Source organism: Thrips palmi, unplaced genomic scaffold (genome assembly GCF_012932325.1).
Source record: "Thrips palmi isolate BJ-2018 unplaced genomic scaffold, TpBJ-2018v1 HiC_scaffold_19, whole genome shotgun sequence".
Taxonomy (NCBI): Eukaryota; Metazoa; Arthropoda; class Insecta; order Thysanoptera; family Thripidae; genus Thrips; species Thrips palmi.
Genome location: NW_023144628.1, coordinates 7,761,039 through 7,777,861, shown reverse-complemented (window position 1 = coordinate 7,777,861; position 16,823 = coordinate 7,761,039). Strand labels below are relative to the sequence as shown.

At 59.8% G+C, this 16,823-nt stretch overlaps 1 protein-coding gene across 2 annotated transcripts in view; it reads right to left on the bottom strand.

The window, feature by feature from the left end:
- LOC117645673 overlaps window positions 1–15,747 on the bottom strand; it is a 29,832-nt gene extending 14,085 nt beyond the window's left edge. Inside the window, exon 1 of one of the 2 annotated variants that reach the window (XM_034385985.1) lies at window positions 15,700–15,747. In XM_034385985.1, coding sequence (XP_034241876.1) covers window positions 15,700–15,726 — 27 coding nt within the window. In that variant the 5' untranslated portion in view covers window positions 15,727–15,747. Of the gene's footprint in view, window positions 1–8,758; window positions 8,951–15,699 lie in introns of those variants that run through there. The other variant, XM_034385987.1, reaches the window with a different exon arrangement.
- Window positions 15,748–16,823: the final 1,076 nt, after the last annotated feature.

Here is a 16,823-nt window from a genome sequence, read left to right as displayed (position 1 = left end):
ACTAGCAGAAAACAGCTGTTTTCCAGTGTGTGTGCGCGCGCGAAGACTGAGTGGATACAAACATGTCCCCGCCTCTTTCCAGCACGGCGTCTACGTCCAGCTGGAGACAAACACACGCGGTATTCAAACGCGCGTGCGCGCGCACACACACACACACACACACACACACACGCACGCCTTATACGTGCTTCCATCCACGTGGAAAGCGAGCCGAGACCGGGTTAGCGATGTGGTACTCGGGTACAATCCGTTAAACAAACTCGTCACCGCCACGCCGCGCGCACCACGCCTTGCACCACGCCTTCTTCGCGTCCTCGGGGCCTCTCGGGCCGATTCAGGGAAAGGACCGCACCGGACGCAAACACCTCGCCTGGCCTACAAACCGACGGGGGGAGAGAGAGAGAGAGAGAGAGAGAGAGAGAGAGAGAGAGAGAGAGAGAGAGAGAGAGAGAGAGAGAGAGAGAGAGACTGGCCTCGAACTCGAAAAAAGGTGCCTTACATGAATTCATTTCATTTTATTCTCTATACTCTTTTTCAAAGCAAGAGGTGAAAGAAGCGCTTAGCCGCCGCCCCCGTAGGCGGCCACTGGGCGGTGGCTGGGCGGTCGCTGGGCGGTGCGCCACCACAGACGAAGCCTCTACAACGATGTATGAAATGAATGTCCTTCCGAGGCGACCGCGCGCCCACCGCACGACCGTTGGACTCACCACAGACACTGCCCACTACGTGAACGGTGGCCCAGTGCCGCTTGCTCTCATCAACAACACACAGCAGCAACCCGCAACAACGCCTACACACAACAACAAAACTCACACACTTACACACAACAACAAAACTCACACACTTACACACAACAACAAAACTTACACACTGACACACAACAACAAAACTTACACACTTACACACAACAGACAACAGACACTTCCACGCAACAATAACAGCACTTACACACAATAGTGACAACCTAACCAGATCACACCAAGAACAAGTAGGTCTGGTCCTAGCAAAAAAGATGAACGAAGGCCAGCTTCCAAATACGAGAATTTCCCATCGGAACAAAATATCCATCAGAATGGTTGGGAAAGATAAGGGTAGATTAAAGACCAGACGAAAATCAATGCCAGAAGACCAAGCGCCTGATGTGAGATTGTCCTCTTGCTGGGGAGTGGTGCTTGGCTCGCTGTACGGTACTGCTTGGGATGCAGTGCCGTGGCGTTGCGAGGCGGGGCCAGGCGGGGCCAAAAGAAACAAAGCTTTTCGCCCGGAAGAAGGGGACACGGGACACCGTCGTCGTCTCGGTGTCAGCAGGTTCCACACAGAGCGGTGCCGCCGTGGCGCGCTTCCCGCCGCCCACCGGGAGGCAGGGGGCTCGCTTCACGGAACAAGGTATGGAAAATCTAGCAGTGTGAGCAGAGGGCTGCGTGAGGCGAGCCGACGTGGTGAGGTCGAATGCCGCAAGGCTTCGCTGCCACCTCAAGCAAGCAGGACTTCAAAAACCCTGCAGAACTGGAGTTCACGAGAGGCATCTGCCTCGACAAGAACATTGACGCAGTCTTCAGGAAACAACTTTTGTCAGGATAAAAATTTTGCAAAATTTTAGCTACTAAATAACATGCCTGAATCAAAAGTGTGGGCTAGGCGCTGCAGAGGAGAGCAAGGGAGCTTGGAGCCGAGCCTGGTGTGTGAGGGAGGATGGAAGTCACAGCAGCAGGCAGCAAGCGCAGCACGCCGGACTACAAAGTTACAAACTCTGTAATACGGTCGCACCGCGGACAATGGGGCTGAGCGATCCACGAGGAGCAGGGCGACGGACGAGTGAGGCATCGGAAATGAAGGCACGGCATTGGCCTTGGGCGCTGGCCAGGCGCTAGCCGCCCGAAGGCGCCCGAAGGTGCCCGAAGGCGCCCGAAGGTGCCCGAAGGCGCCCGAAGGTGCCCGAAGGCGCCCGAAGGTGCCCGAAGGCGCCCGAAGGTGCCCGAAGGCGCCCGAAGGTGCCCGAAGGCGCCCGAAGGTGCCCGAAGGCCGAGGTCCGAAACGGAGCGCCCCGTCATCCGCTTTCCCTTTCGGCATTGAGTCATTGGTAATGGGGCTCCTTAGCACTCGTCGCGCGTCCGCCTCCCTGTCTCGCTCGCACGCCACGCCAAACGCACGCCCAACGCCCCGTGAGTGCGAGAGAGACGGAAGCAGCCTGCTGGCGGGCGACACCGCCGAGTCGTGACTCCGGCATTACACACTCTACCACCGCTCCCGGCGCTGCTCCCCGTCCCGACCAATCACAGGCTCCAATTTCGGATTTCCCGCCAAAAGAGAGCTTTCTCGTTGGTTCACGGTCATCCTGGCTGGCGTGGCGATGGTGATGGTGCTCTGGACGCTGGCAAACCGCTCAACCGTCATGAACAAAGAGGATGGAATGAAACTTCATCGTCCGGGAACAGGCACGAAAAAAGTGTTGCCACGGTTCACTCACGACAAAAGACTTAAAACTATCCAAAATCATGGATGGTACGGCACAAATTGCTCTAAAACGGACGAGAACTCAGTTTACAGTGGTGGCAGTAGTAGAGTGCCCCATGCGAGTGGACCATTGTGTGGGCGAAAATGAGCTTCCCACGCTCATTTCGAAAAAGTAATGCTCATTAGAATTCAAGCGGCTACGGATTTGGGCGCTTCTCAGCAGGTTGTGGGCTAGTTCCACGGCCCCTTCACTCTCTCCGTGTCCGTGTCCGGGGGCCACATTTCACTTCAAGGTGACGGTCAATTTATCACACCCGCCGGGCACACTAGAGCACTAACCTGACCTAACCTAACCTCAGCAGGGCCTGTAACGCCGGTATGCACGCGCCACCGCCTGAGAATAGAACTAGGCGAGACATTGTACTGCGAGAGCGACTCAAATTTTACATCGAATGAACACATATCAAAAGATTGGTGATGACCAAAGGAAAAAAGTCTTTCGTGAATGGACACGTGAGGCGCCAGCCGACTGGAGCGGTCCCATTTTACAAACTATACCGCAAACGTCCTCATCGTGGAAATACAATACAAATAAATAACCGATCGCCAAGAAACAAACAAAACGAAAAGAAAAAGGAAGGGGACCGAGCTGGCCGCCGCAGGACGCGATCATTGGCCGATGGCCAGTGCGATCACTGTAACAGACAGAGAGAAAAAAGAGACGCCGCACGAAAGCGAAACGAGGAAACGTGTGTAAAATAAGGAGGAGGAGGACCCTCTTGGAGGAGGAGAACAAGAGAGGATCCAAGAGAGTAGTACCGGTCCCGTCCCATTCCCCATTCATCGAGGCGACGGGTATCTCTGTTTCTCTCGCCGAGGGGCCCGAGGCGCGCCTTGGCGGCGGCTTGGCGGCGGGCCGGACCGTTTCTGGGTATCGGTGTCATCTGCAGAAAGAAATCAGCGGCCACGCGTCGGACTCATCGGGATGAGGATCTCCCTGTTGTTGCAAGTCATGGCTTTTCCCGGCCGGCTAGGCGCGCTGGGCGGCCGGCGTAGAGTCCTTGGGCACCGCACTGGCGTCCCGGCGGGCCCGGCAGGCAGGTCTTTGCGGTGCCTTTCGGGAGGTACCGAGGCATCGCACCGCGATTGATAATTGAGTGAAAAGTGGTCAGTGGTGCGACGCGCGCGCTTTCGTCGCCGTGCCCACCGCGCCACCAGTGCGGCGGTCGAAACGCCTTGGCGACGAGAGGGTCGCCGTCGTCCGGGGGAAGTCCCTCCGGACGGCGGGCGGGACGCGGAGAGGCCGGCGCGAGATGTGCCTTGCACTCGAAGCCGGCTGCCTGGGGTTATCCGTTCCGTGGCGCTGCCGCTGACCTCTGTCAAGACGGCACCGCCTAGCCACTGCACTGCCAGGCCAGCCAGGCCAGCCAGCCGCAGGACGTACACTGTCGGAATCGGCTAAATTCTCCACGAGGTTTCAGCTGGAACACTACAACAGCATGTGCGACTTCCGCTGATACCATTTCAGTGAACAGTCGGACATAGGAGCACCACAGTCATCTAACGCCAAAAAAAATAATCGCAAAAAAGAAACAACCAAAAACATTCCGGTGGTAGTAAATTGTTTGCCAAAGAAGAAAGGGTTCACGACGGTATGCAGTTGTAATGTACCGCAGCCTCAATAGCCAGCCGTTTCAGCTTTAAGTGTTCCGACAGTGTAAAGACAGCCATTCATGACCCGAGTAAAGAGTCTCCACGCGACCACAGGCTGTCTTTCTCTCGCTGACCTAGTGGCGTCCCCCCGCGTCCGCTCCGCTCCCATCCCATGGCGTGCCGGGCCCAGCCTTCCGTCATTTTAAGAGAAACTTTTAGCGCTGCCGTCAATATGTGGACACGCGCCTGCCGCGAGTGCGAGTGAGAGAGTGAAGGCAAGAAGGGTCGTGTGTCCAACAGCGACCGGCCCACAGTGGACCAGAAGACCGGTAGGCGAAAAAATTCCACACGCGTTTTGAGCTCCAGAATCGCTAAATGGGATTCGAATCGAACGTGTGACCCCACCAATGGATTGCTCTTCGAACGAGGGAATCCATTGGTGGGGTCACACGTTCGGTGCGAGTCCTGTTTGACGACTCTGGAGCTCAAAACGCGTCTAGAGTTTTTGCTGCCTCCACCGGTCCACTGTGGGCCGGCACCGGCCTGCCTAGACAGAGAGAGGGGTCTTCAACGCCACCCTTCCCAACACATGAGGCATGATGATGAGGGACCCCCGGGTGATGACCTCGGACAATGTAGCACCTGTCTCTCGAGATGGCCATCGGGTGACCCATATTCGTGCTGCTGGGCCCACGTGTGCGCTATCGGTAGCGCTCAATGGACAATGGCTGCAATGGCTGCGGCCCACAGTGTGGGCGCCGCGGCGCGTGGCGGCACGCCGTCTCCCTCGCACCCCCACGCGGCAGCCTGCGAGTGCGAGCGAGACGGGAAGCGCGGCTTGATGTGATCGCCCGGTTAACAAAGGCCGCGTGGAAACAGGCCTTGTCTATCGCCCGGCGGCCGACCCATCAGGAAATATTAATCAGCCGTTCCGCCCCGCGTTCAAGTCTCCGCTCAGGCCGAGCCTCAGGCCGAGCCAGCGTCCGGCCCGACGGCGCGGCTGAAGTCACCGGGGCGAGGAGGATGACTCAAGAACGACTGCCAGGCATCCGCCTTTCGGGCCTGCCGCGGCCTGCCGGCCCTTTTGGGGGAGAGAGACGGACTAGCGCCAGTGTACTAGCGGGACACAGCGGGACTCGAAGCGCTTGCCGCGCTTGCCCTCCGCCACACTCGACCCCGGGGACATGCCGGGGCCAGGCGCCCAGCAATCAGCAGGAAAAACACGCACGGCGACAGAGGTGGTCGCTCCTCGAGCAGCCAATGTTGGCCATGCCGATGCTAGCCCCTTCGAGGCGAGAGCCAGAAAACGGAAAAGATGGCAGCAAGCCGCGCTCAGAGGCAACCCGTTCCAGTGTGGCGGTGCGTAAGAACAGGCGTGTGAGTGCGAGCGACAGCAAGCAGCTGTTCAACTTGAGCGTTTAAAACAAACCTCATGCAAGGCGTGCAAACAGCGAAACAGCGGTCGCAGCAGAAAAAAGCGGGAAAAAGCAGCAAACACGAGAAAAAGGGAAAAGCATCGAGTAAAGCACGGCGGCGTGTTCCGCGTCGTCAGGCGATTAGGGCGCCAGCCATGCGGCGCGCGACGTCCTTGGCACCCGCCCCGCCCCGGCCCCCCGCCCGCCCCCCCCCGGGCCCGCCCCGCCCCGCCCGCCCCGGCCGCGACGCGCTCGTTACGCGAGACAGTTTTGGGCCGAATCGTCCGGCATTACTCAATCCGCTACACTTTCGGCCGTCGGGCTGTTTGGGCTGTTTGGCGCGTGCGCCGCCCCTTTCTCGCTTCGCCGGCTGCACTGCTGGGCCGACGACGCCGCCGCACAGTGGGCCAGAAGACCGGTGGAGGCGGCCAAAGACGCGTTTTGAGCTCCAGAGTCGCTGAATGAGCCTGGAACCCAACGTGTGACCCCACCAATGGAATGCTCTCCGAACGAGGAATCCATTGGTGGGGTCACACGTCCGGTTCGAGTCCTGTTAAGCGACACTGGAGATCAAAACGCGTCTTTGGCCGCCTCCTCCGGTCTTCTGGCCCACTGTGCGCTGCGATGGCACGCCAGCCAGGCAGACAGAGAAAGAGAATGCCAGTGGAGTGAGTGACCATTTCTGCCGGAACTGCGCCGGACACCTTGCTAATTCCTTAATGTTCCGTTTTTAAATGAGTAGCCGAGAAAGCTGGCGCCGCCGCGGCCGCCGCGGCACACACTGTTCCTTGCGGTGGCCGTGCCCGCGCCGTGCGGCCGCGCGGGTTTATTAGGATGCCAGCCCTGCCTGCCTGCCTGCCTGCCTGCTCGGTCTGCCCGGCTCCGCCTCCCCCGCGGTGGTGCAGCGATTAGCGTCCTGAGCCCTGCGGCCCTGCGGGAGGCCTCTCTCTCGCACTCATGGGGCGTGCCGAAGGTGCGAGAGAGACAGGCCGACGGGACCTCCCCCTCGGAATGAGCGGGCCGGGGCCCTGGGCCCTGGGCCCTGCGGCCATGCGGCCCTTGCGGTCGGCGAACTTCCTGGCGACACGAAAGGGAAAGTCCGAAGGCCCAAAGGCCCGGCGGCCCGGCAGCAGGTGCGGTGCTTGACAATATTCGCCGGTTGGAACCACAACAACAACAGCGTTTTGGCCGGAGACGCGATTCTGAGAGTCAATGAACCAGACCCGCCACACCCAAGAAGAAGCTCCTCAAAAGGCTGAAGGCCTGCAGAAGGTGGAATCGATGTCACACGGTGACGACCCACAGAAATAATGCGAATGACACAGTGGAGGTTGTGTGGCCCAGCGGAGGCCGAAAGTGGTGTAGCAAACTGAGATGCCACACGGCCGATCTAGAACATCGAACATCGAAAAACTCGAACATCGAACATCTCGATCGAGGAAAGTGGGCGGAAGCGACGCCTTGCCGCATGGCGCGGCGCCCTGACCTTGGCGACGATGATGGCACTCTTGGCTTGCGGCGTCGCGTCGCACTGTACGTGTCACCAGGCTCGGCGGCGTGACAGTGTAGTAACCAAATTGCCGCCAACCAGACACCCGCCAGACACCGACAGCTCCACGCTGGTTATTATTTTTTTCGGCTGTAAGAGAGCGATAGCGACACCGAAGGATAGCAGCAGTTTGGTTGATTTCTGTTCGAGTTGAGCAGCTGTACCGTCGTCTATGGGCCAACTTTTTGGGATGTTCTGACCGAACGCTACGAAGATCAACAAGGAGCGGCAGGAGGAAGAGGGAGGGGAGGGGCTGCGCTGCGACACGAGCTGGCGAGACGGACAGCCGCCATGGACGCCATGGACGAGGCTGACGCACTGCTGACGCAGGCTCACTGTCACGGCCGGCGAGTACCAAACTAACTGCAGTCGGTCCGGTCCGCACTTGGCCATGGCCGCGGACTCTGAGGCAATCTAGGGGCGTCCCTCGACGTGATGCCGCCGCCGCACAGTGGGCCGGAAGACCGGTGCCGGCGGCCAAAACTCCAGACGCGTTAGCTCTAGAGTCGCTTCACAGGACTCGAACCGAACGTGTGACCCCACCAATGGATTCCTCGTCCGGAGAGCAATCCATTGGTGGGGTCACACGTCCGGTTTGAGGGCCATTTAGCGACTCTGGAACTCAAAACGCGTCGGGGTCTTTGACCGGCCCACTGTGCGGCGCCCCGCAGCAACCGTGGAGGAGCCACCCCGGGGCGCGGCTAAGCGGGGGCGAGGCGGCCAGGAGGCGGCGGCGCTGCCGGCGGCAGTAAACTTGGTCAGCCGTGTGAGCCATTTCATTCCTTATCTCAAGGCCGGCCCGGCAGGAAATAGACCACGGCGGACGCCTTGCCGGTGCTTTCTCCCCTCGCTCTCCGCCTGGAGCGCCTCCAGCGCAGCCAGCGCGCTGCCGGTGCAGGCCGTGCAGGCCGTGCAGGCGCCGCAAAGCAGAGCGAGCAGACCGTCCATGTGAGCGCAGGCATGGCCGTGGCATCGCCGTGGCATCGCCCGCAACGCCGGCTTTGAGTGACATCTCAGTCGGTGGTCCACGCCTGTCGCCGGTCCGTCACCGCCTGTCAGGACGCGTACGTGTGCGGCCCAAACACTCGGTCGCACACACACACACGCACGCCGGGGCAGGCTTGTTGCATTCCGAGATGAGGCTGTGTGCAGCCACTCCACTGCGCTGACGTACACCTGTATCCGTGTCACTGCGCGGACGCCGCGGACGCCGCGGACGGACGGGCAGATCATCCGTCCCATCTCGAAGTGGGCTGCCCGGCACAGCACGGCGCCGAGCGAGCCCAGCGCCTTTCTCTGTCGGACCACTCTCCTCCTCCTCTCTCCCTTTCCCTCGGGAGATGCAGACCCACACGGCGGACCCTCGCGGCGGACCGCCGGCAGGACTGTGTGCAGGAATGTGTTCCCTCACGCGCTGTGACAGCGCCTCTCCCTGCTGCAGCAGGTCCTCGGACGTCCAGCAGGACTCGTCGGATGACAGGAAGGACCCGCAAAGTCCAGAGGCACCCACGCCGTGCGGGCAAGTCCAGCGGGAGACCGCTGCCCGCTGAAGCGCGACAAATCCTTGTGCTCCAGCCGGGGGCTGATGACGCTGCTGGAGGCTGCTGGAGGCTCCGCAGAACACCAGGACCCTCGCCTGTCTTGACACCGGGACTCGCGGAGTATCCAAAACACCCTGGCGACTTACCGGCGGCAGGTCGGCGGGTAGTATTCCAAGGGAACAAACAAATTGCACTCAGAAAATCCTGGTCACACACACAAGCACCACCACACACTCGCGACGGGGCACTCGGTCGTGCGCGGCACACACAAACACACGCACACACGCACGCACGCGCTCTACGATTGCGGTCCGCTCGGGCCGGCGCTGTCCGACGATACTGACTGAAGAAAGGCTCCGCGCTGCGCTGCGAAGCGGCGAAGCTCCAGCCACACGCCGCCACCCCCCACCACGGCGTTGGCCTGGCCGTACCCCCGCCCGCCTGGCCGGCTGGCTGGCTTGCCGCTCGCACCGGCCAGGAGCCCGTCCCGTCCCCGCGATGCCCCCTGCAGGAGAAAGCCAACGGCCGCCCCGCCCCGCCCCGCCCCGCCCGGGCCGGCGACCTACTAACACAGTACGAGTACGCGGCGCTCCCCGCGAGGCCCGCCAGGCCCCTGCCCTGCCCGCCTCAGCGTCGCGCCGCCGCGCCGCCGCGCCCGTCCCTCGAGGGAGTCCCTCGTCCCGCGGCTCCGCGGCCGGTGGCGGCCGGTGGTGGGGGGAGGCCTCGCGACCACTCGGCGGACTTTTTGAAACCGAAAGGCGACGCGGTGCGCGGGCAAAACGAAAAGAAGGAAAGGCGGAGGGGAGCCCGCCCCGCCCCGCCCCGCCCCGCCCCGCCCCGCCCCGCCCCGCCCCGCCCCGCCCGCCGCCCCGCCCCGCCCGCCGCGCGACCCCGGCCATTCATTCTGTTTCCGCAGCTTCATTCAATCGAATCAACCCCAGCAGTGCCGCCTAGCTCCGCGTAGCTCCGCGTGGCTCACTGTGGTCCCGACTTTTGCGATTCGGCCAAGTGCAAGGCAAAATGCAAGGCAAGCCTTGCATTTTGATCTGCAAATGACATTTTTGCAAGGAACACCTTGCGTGGTGTATGCGTTTCCTACAATTGCAAGTAATAACTTGCAGAAACGCAAGGCATTAATTGCACTGTCTCCCGCCTTGCGATTCTGCAAGGCAGAACGGTACAAAACGCAAGGTTTGCCCTGCGCAGTCGCATGGAAGGCCTTGCAGAATTGCAAGTCCATCCCCACTTCGACGATGCAGGCCGTCCCTTGCGGTAATGCAAAGGCTGCTTTGCGATTCCGCATGCCTCGGCCTGCGGCTTGCCCTCGGGCTTGCCTTGCAACAGTGCAAGCAGACCATTGCGTCTTGATTGCAAGGCTACCCCCACCATCGCACGCAGCAGCTGTCCCCTCCGGCGCGCTCGGGCCATGTGCAGTACGGCGCCGCCGGAACCTCGACAAGTCCTGTAGTCTCGGGGTAAGCGTCCGCGCTACGAAGCTACAGGACCGGGGTTCGATTCCACCCACCCAGTTGCGCATCAGCCCTTTGGGGCGTGCTCCATGAGGAGAAGAATATGAGGAGGAAGAGGCGCATCGGGAAGCGTGCCTTGCAATGAAAGTGCAAGGGCTGCCTTGCAGTGTTGCAACCCGGATCGCAAGGTGCCCCTTGCATTTTTCTTGTGCGAGTGTGAGGGCTGCCTTGCACTTTTGCAAGGCAGACCCGCGCAGACCGCACTCCATTCCTTGCGGGACCGGCAAGGCGGTCCTTGCACCTTTGCATGGCGCGCCCTTCACGAGCGGAGAAAAGCGCAAGGCATTGAGTGCGGATCTGCAAGGCACGACGCAAGCATTGGCTTGCAGTTCTCTCGGTTGCATGGCGAGCTTTGCGGCTGAGATGCAAACGTTAGCATGCATTTCAGTATCATGTGGAGCCTTGCAAAAGTGCAAAACACGAGCTAACCGTGCTCCGCGTGGCTCCGCGTCGGATCATCGTAGTAATTACCCACGTCTATCACGCTCTTCATTCAGCACCTTGCGACCAATCATGCAATTATTTCGGCTTCCTAATTACCCCGTCAGCGGTTTTAATTAATTGAGCCATCTGTCCGACTTTCATCAAGAAATGATAATTTTTGAGAAAGATGTGTTGTTTGAACCCGGGGGCCGCGGCGATGCAGGTTCACTGGCAGTGTAGCGGGCGTTATCCGGGCGCGGCGAACGGGCGAGCGCGCGCGAGCAAGACGCGAACCGCGGCCGGACACCCTTCCGCGCGCGCCGCGCACGCTGCACTGCTGCACCCAGCCCGCTGCACCGGCCCGCAAATTGGCTGCACGCCCAAATGCAGCAGCCGAAATAAAACTGGCGTGCGTGACGGTGGTGCAGCGGCGCTGGCGATCGGGCCGACCGGGCCGGGCCATCGGCTGGGCCATCCCGCGCCCTGTTTTAGAAAGTTCCTAGAATGAATGGAAACAGGTTCGACATGTAGCAGGCCGCCGGGCCGGGCCGGGCCGACCCCCCCGAGCGACGCGATGCGACACGGCATGTGTCCCCTGCAGCTTGCAGGCCTTGCAGTGCAGTGCGCACTTTAAAATAATATTATTACCGGCGGGGCCGCCGTCGACGCATGCGTCGAGCACAGCGGCAGCGCTCCCGGATCGAAAAGTGCGTCCGGGAGGTCCGCCAGTTCAGCGTGGTCCGGGTCGGGACGGGACGGGGCGGTCGGGACGGGCACGCCGCTCGGCACGCCGGCCGGTTTCCCGCGCCATTTGCATGATCCGTGTCGTGTAGTGCAGCTCGGAGGACAAACAATTAGCATTGCGTCGTGGCGGACCAGTGGGAGCTAGGGTTGGCGCCAATGGCTGGGAGTCACTGCGTATGCCCAACTTTGTCCTTCGGTGTTCCAATGCGACTTCCCCTTTCGACTCCCTCCTTTTCCCCCTGAATATGGACTTCCCCGCGGTGACGCTGTAGGGTTGCCGACTCGCGGAAGCGCCGCGCCTCTTGTCCCTCGGAGCGTGGCGCGGGGGCGCGCGGGCGGGGGGAACCACTACAGGGCGCCGCGCCGCCGAGTGGCGCCCCTATTAGCGAACGCGCCTCGCTTGCACCACCACACTGTGGCACACGCATCCGGGGCAAGGCGGGGCAAGGCGGGGCAAGGCAGCCAGGCCGCCGGGTGTCGCATCGGCATTCGCGTCGCGCCTCGTGACGCGCACGCCGCGCACGCCCCCGCGGTGACGTCACTGGCACGGCGTCGCGGCACTGCCAAAACCTCGCGTCACCTGGCTGGCTCCAGGGCGGTGAGTTGGCCACCCTAGCACCGCACTTCGCCTCGGCGGGAGGCGGACGCGTCATAAACAGCCAATTAATGGACAGCAGCCCTCCGCTAGAGTGGCCACCTCACCTTCGCCAACGGAAGGCCGCGCCGCTCCACCCGTTAGTTTACGGCGACGTTCAACACGGCCCACCGGGGTGCCGACTAACGCCGCCAACGGCTCGGATAGGAGGCGAGGCGACCTGGACCAGGGCCTACTGGGCCTCGGCCGGCCTGGCCAGTGGGCCGCGCGGCCCCGCCCGCAACACCCTGTCGACTGACTCCGAGGGGCAGACTACGTCGCTCTGTCTCTCTCGCACCTATACGGGACGCCCCACGAGTGCGAGAGAGATGGAGCGACGAAGGCGGCCCTCGTCGACTGCCAACGGAGAGGCGCTCTGCGAGCCACCGCGAGTCGCCGTCATTCCAAAAGGTTCGACACTGCAAAATTAAGGCCTCCCCACCAGGCAATGTTGACGCTAATTTTGCGGCCAGTTTGCGGCACTGTACCACAACGTCAAAAATAGCGACCAAACGACATCATCAAACGGGTGCGGGGTTTCGTCGGCCGTCCGGCACTGCCTGGGGCTGCGGGCTGCGCGGGCTGCACCGCGCTCGGCGCATCGGCAGGACCGGTCGGGGCATCGAAACATCGCGCTCGGGCCGTCCGGTGCCAGAACCAGATCAAGGTTTACACACGCACTTTCTTCTTCGTCGGGAGAAATTTCCCGCCCACGTGTCGGAAGGGCAGCGGGGAGGCAGAGGCGGGCAGGCAGCGCCGCAGATTGGGAAGAAAGACAAAGACAATCGCACCGCATTGTTTGAATGGACCGACTGCTTCCGGAAGACTAATATTATATACACGCAGCGTTTAAATAATAAAATTGGACTTTATGTACACGCAGCGTGCACATAACAGAAAAAAAATTATTGACACGCAGGATTTTTCCCCTCAGACGTCCACCGACGGTGGCCATGTGGGACAAAATGTTCCTGCGTGCAAATAATATTTTGGCTTTTATTTAAACGCTGCGTGTCTCCAAGGCACCAAAAAATTATTGGCACGCAGGATTGTAAAAAGTCTTCCGACCGGCGACTGAGTCCGGCATGGCAGCTTGGTGGGTGAGTGGGTCCGTGCTTGCAGGGGAATTTTTTGGCCCGGGTTCGAGACTTGCCTTCTTCTCAAAAAATTTCTGCGTGTCAATAATGAAAACCGGTGTTGTTTCAACGCTGCGTGTTTATAATAAATTCACAAGTTATTTACACGCAGCGTGTCTGCAATTCGAGTTTTATTATTTACACGCAGGAAAAGTTTTGCTGCGTGCAAATAATATTTTGGCTTTTATTTAAACGCTGCGTGTCTCCAAGACACCATAAAATTATTGGCACGCAGGATTGTAAAAAGTCTTCCGACCGGCGACTGAGTCCGGCATGGCGGCTTGGTGGATGAGTGGGTCCGTGCTTGTACGGGAATTTTTTGGCCCGGGTTCGAGACTTCGTCTTTTTCTCAAAAAATTTCTGCGTGTAAATAATAAAACTGGGTCTTGCAGACACGCTGCGTGTAAATTACATGTGAATTTATTATAAACACGCAGCGTTGAAACAACACCGGTTTTCATTATTGACACGCAGAATTTTTTTGAGAAAAAGACGAAGTCTCGAACCCGGGCCAAAAAATTCCCGTACATGGACGGACCCACTCATCCACCAAGCCGCTATGCCGGACTCAGTCGCCGGTCGGAAGACTTTTTACAAGCCTGCGTGCCAATAATTTTTTGGTGTCTTGGAGACACGCAGCGTTTAAATAAAAGCCAAAATATTATTTGCACGCAGCAAAACTTTTCCTGCGTGTAAATAATAAAACTCGAATTGCAGACACGCTGCGTGTAAATAACATGTGAATTTATTATAAACACGCAGCGTTGAAACAACACCGGTTTTCATTATTAACACGCAGAAATTTTTTGAGAAGAAGGCAAGTCTCGAACCCGGGCCAAAAAATTCCCGTGCAAGCACGGACCCACTCACCCACCAAGCCGCCATGCCGGACTCAGTCGCCGGTCGGAAGACTTTTTACAATCCTGCGTGCCAATAATTTTTGGTGTCTTGGAGACACGCAGCGTTTAAATAAAAGCCAAACTATTATTTACACGCAGCAAAACTTTTCCTGCGTGTAAATAATAAAACTGGGCCTTGGAGACACGCTGCGTGAAAATAAGATGTATATATATTATATACACGCTGCGTGTATATAAGACCCATTTTTATTATTTAAACGCTGCGTGTCTATAATGACTCCGCTTCCGGAAATGACAGGGCCGGCCGCCCCCGAAGCGCTGCGAACGCTGCGAAGCACCAACCAGCAGCCTGTCGTGGGACCGACGGGGACCGACGGCCGAGCGACAGAGACGGCCTGCGTCGCCGCGCGTTTCGGCGGGGCGGGGCGGGCGGGCGGGGCGGCGGAGTGGAGTAGAGCAGAAGCCGGCAGAAGCCAAGAGTCCAGCGCCCTGCCGCGGCAGCGGCCCTGCTCTGCCCGGACCTTGTTGGGGCAGCGTGGGAACCAGACGAGGAGAGAGAACCGAAAGAGAGGAGAGAAATGTGGAAATAATTGACACTGAAACCGAAATTTATGGAGGGCATTACACAAACGGGGGCGAGCGAGCACATCACTGTGGTCAAAGGCGCCGCGCGTCACCGCGCGGGTTTACAGATGCTACACTGTAACTTCCTGAAAATCAAGTAATCCCATTCAAAAAGCTTCCCTCCGAATGAGAATCGCCTGTGACACCCAGCAAAAACGTCACCAGAAATTCCGGCAGCTTTACGCGATCCCTTTGCCTCAGTTCGAGGCGCCGCGGGGCAGTTTGAAACTGCAACGGATTATGCTAAGGCCTTACGAGAGGCAATTGAGGGAGATGGGAGCGGCAGCGCGGCAGCCCGCCCGGACGGTGCGTCAAGACAGTGGAGGGGAAGCGGGCCAAGATAGTGACCCCGGTGAAAGGGGGCACGGCGCGGGGTGGGGGGCCCGGGGGGGGCCCCACTGGGAGCAGGCAGGCTGCCTCTGCTCCTCCGCGCTGTCTCTCTCGCGCCCCCATACGCAACGCCCTTTGAGTGCGAGAGAGACGAAAGCAGCACTCGCCCTGCAGGCGGCGGCCCGGCAGGCCTCCACTCCACCTGTTCTTCTGGCAAGGTTTCTCCATGTGGGATGCTTCCCCCACCTCGCCTCGAGGGCCTCGCCGGGCCTCGCCTTCCCCGTCCTTTAGTCCTGTAGGGCCGCGCAACAGTCGCAACAACGTCCGCCCTCTCGGCCCTCTCTCCCTTCCCTTCCTCTGCCGGCCGGCCCATCCAGGCCCATCCTGCGGTGCTCTCACTTTCTGGGAGCGGATCCGATCCTTCGGGACCCTTGGTGCGCGCTTGCTGCGTTCGCTGCGACCGGCCGAGACGGCAAGGCACCGGCTGGGACGGGTTTTCGCGCGCCGGAGTAAATGAGGCATTTCACATGAAAGAGAGAGAGAGAAGGAAAGAGAGCTGGCGCGCCATGGCGGCCGCGGCCAGGACCATAACAAACCTTCACTTTGTATTCGGGAGTTTTCCGCTGACGCGAGAGAGGCGCAGAACTGAATCCGGCGGTCGTCCTAACCTCAACAAGTCGCCGCGCCGGCGCGCCGGCGCGCTCACTTGGACGAGTTTCAACTCAATCCCCGAGCCGTTTTGCACACAAGCCCAGGCCAGCTCCCTCGCCCGCCTGGGCTGTTATTGTTGCCGCCCCGTTCTCTGACCTGGAAATGTGACACCGCGAGCAGCATTAGTTTTCTTCATTATAAATTCGCGGATGATTCAGCGCGCGGCGTCACAGGCCGAAGAAAGCGCGGGGGAGACTCGAGAGTCTCGAAGTCTCGCTCGGCGCGAGACTCAGGGAGCGCCGCCGCCTTGGCCAAAGCAAAGCCTCGGCGCGGAGAAATCCATACGGATTTCCGCCTTCTTGCGTGGCGCGGCGGCGCGGCGGCCAAGGCGGCGCGACCGAACAGGCCGAACCCACACCCACGTCCACGAAAAAATAATGCGCCGACGACGGTGCTTCTGGTGTGGCATGTGTGTTTTCTCTCGCGGCACTTTGAGTCATCGCGCAAAAATTTGGAGAACAGAAGATCCTAGCGTCTTTCTTTCTTGAAACGCCGTTCAGTTGTTAGTAGTTGGTATGTTTCGTTACGTTGGCACTTCCGATTGTTGTTATTTTATTTTGAAAGTCGTGAGGCAAGTTGAGAAGAGTCTGTGCTTACTTGTGCTTCCCGCTGCTTAATTTTCTCATGTCTGGTTGAGTCTGTGAATGGAAGAAAACGAAAGGAACTTGCCAAAGTGCGTCGTCTTCGTGAGTGGCAAGTGCACAGTCTTCGCGCAGCTTCGGCGAGCCGATAGCCGTCTAACCCTATCATGGACTAGTCCTCGAAAACAACAACAACAATGATAGGTGCGGTTCGCAGTGGGCACCCCATATGGGCCGTCGCCTCAACCGTCGCTTGAGGGGCTACTTTTCCCGTCGCGGCTAACGGGCGTCGAACCGCAGTCGGCTGCTATTAGCACACGACAGGTCGTAAGGCTCAGGCACATTGAGAGCACACGGCAAAAACTCAGATCAAGTGCGCATTGGTGGGGTCACACGTTCGGTTCGAGTCCTGCTTAGCGACTCTGAATCTCAAAACGCGTCTAGAGTTTTGTCCGCCTCCACCGGTCTTCTGGCCCACTGTGTCAAGTGGTTCTCGGCGGCCCCGTCCGGCCGCTCCCGCACCAGGTCCGTCGTGCGTCTGGGCCTCTGGGCGTCGTGGAAACGACGGCAACGCAGTGGAACGTCCACCTATTCGGCGAGCAATTTGAGCGCGGATAAAAAAAGCGGCCAAACTGAGCG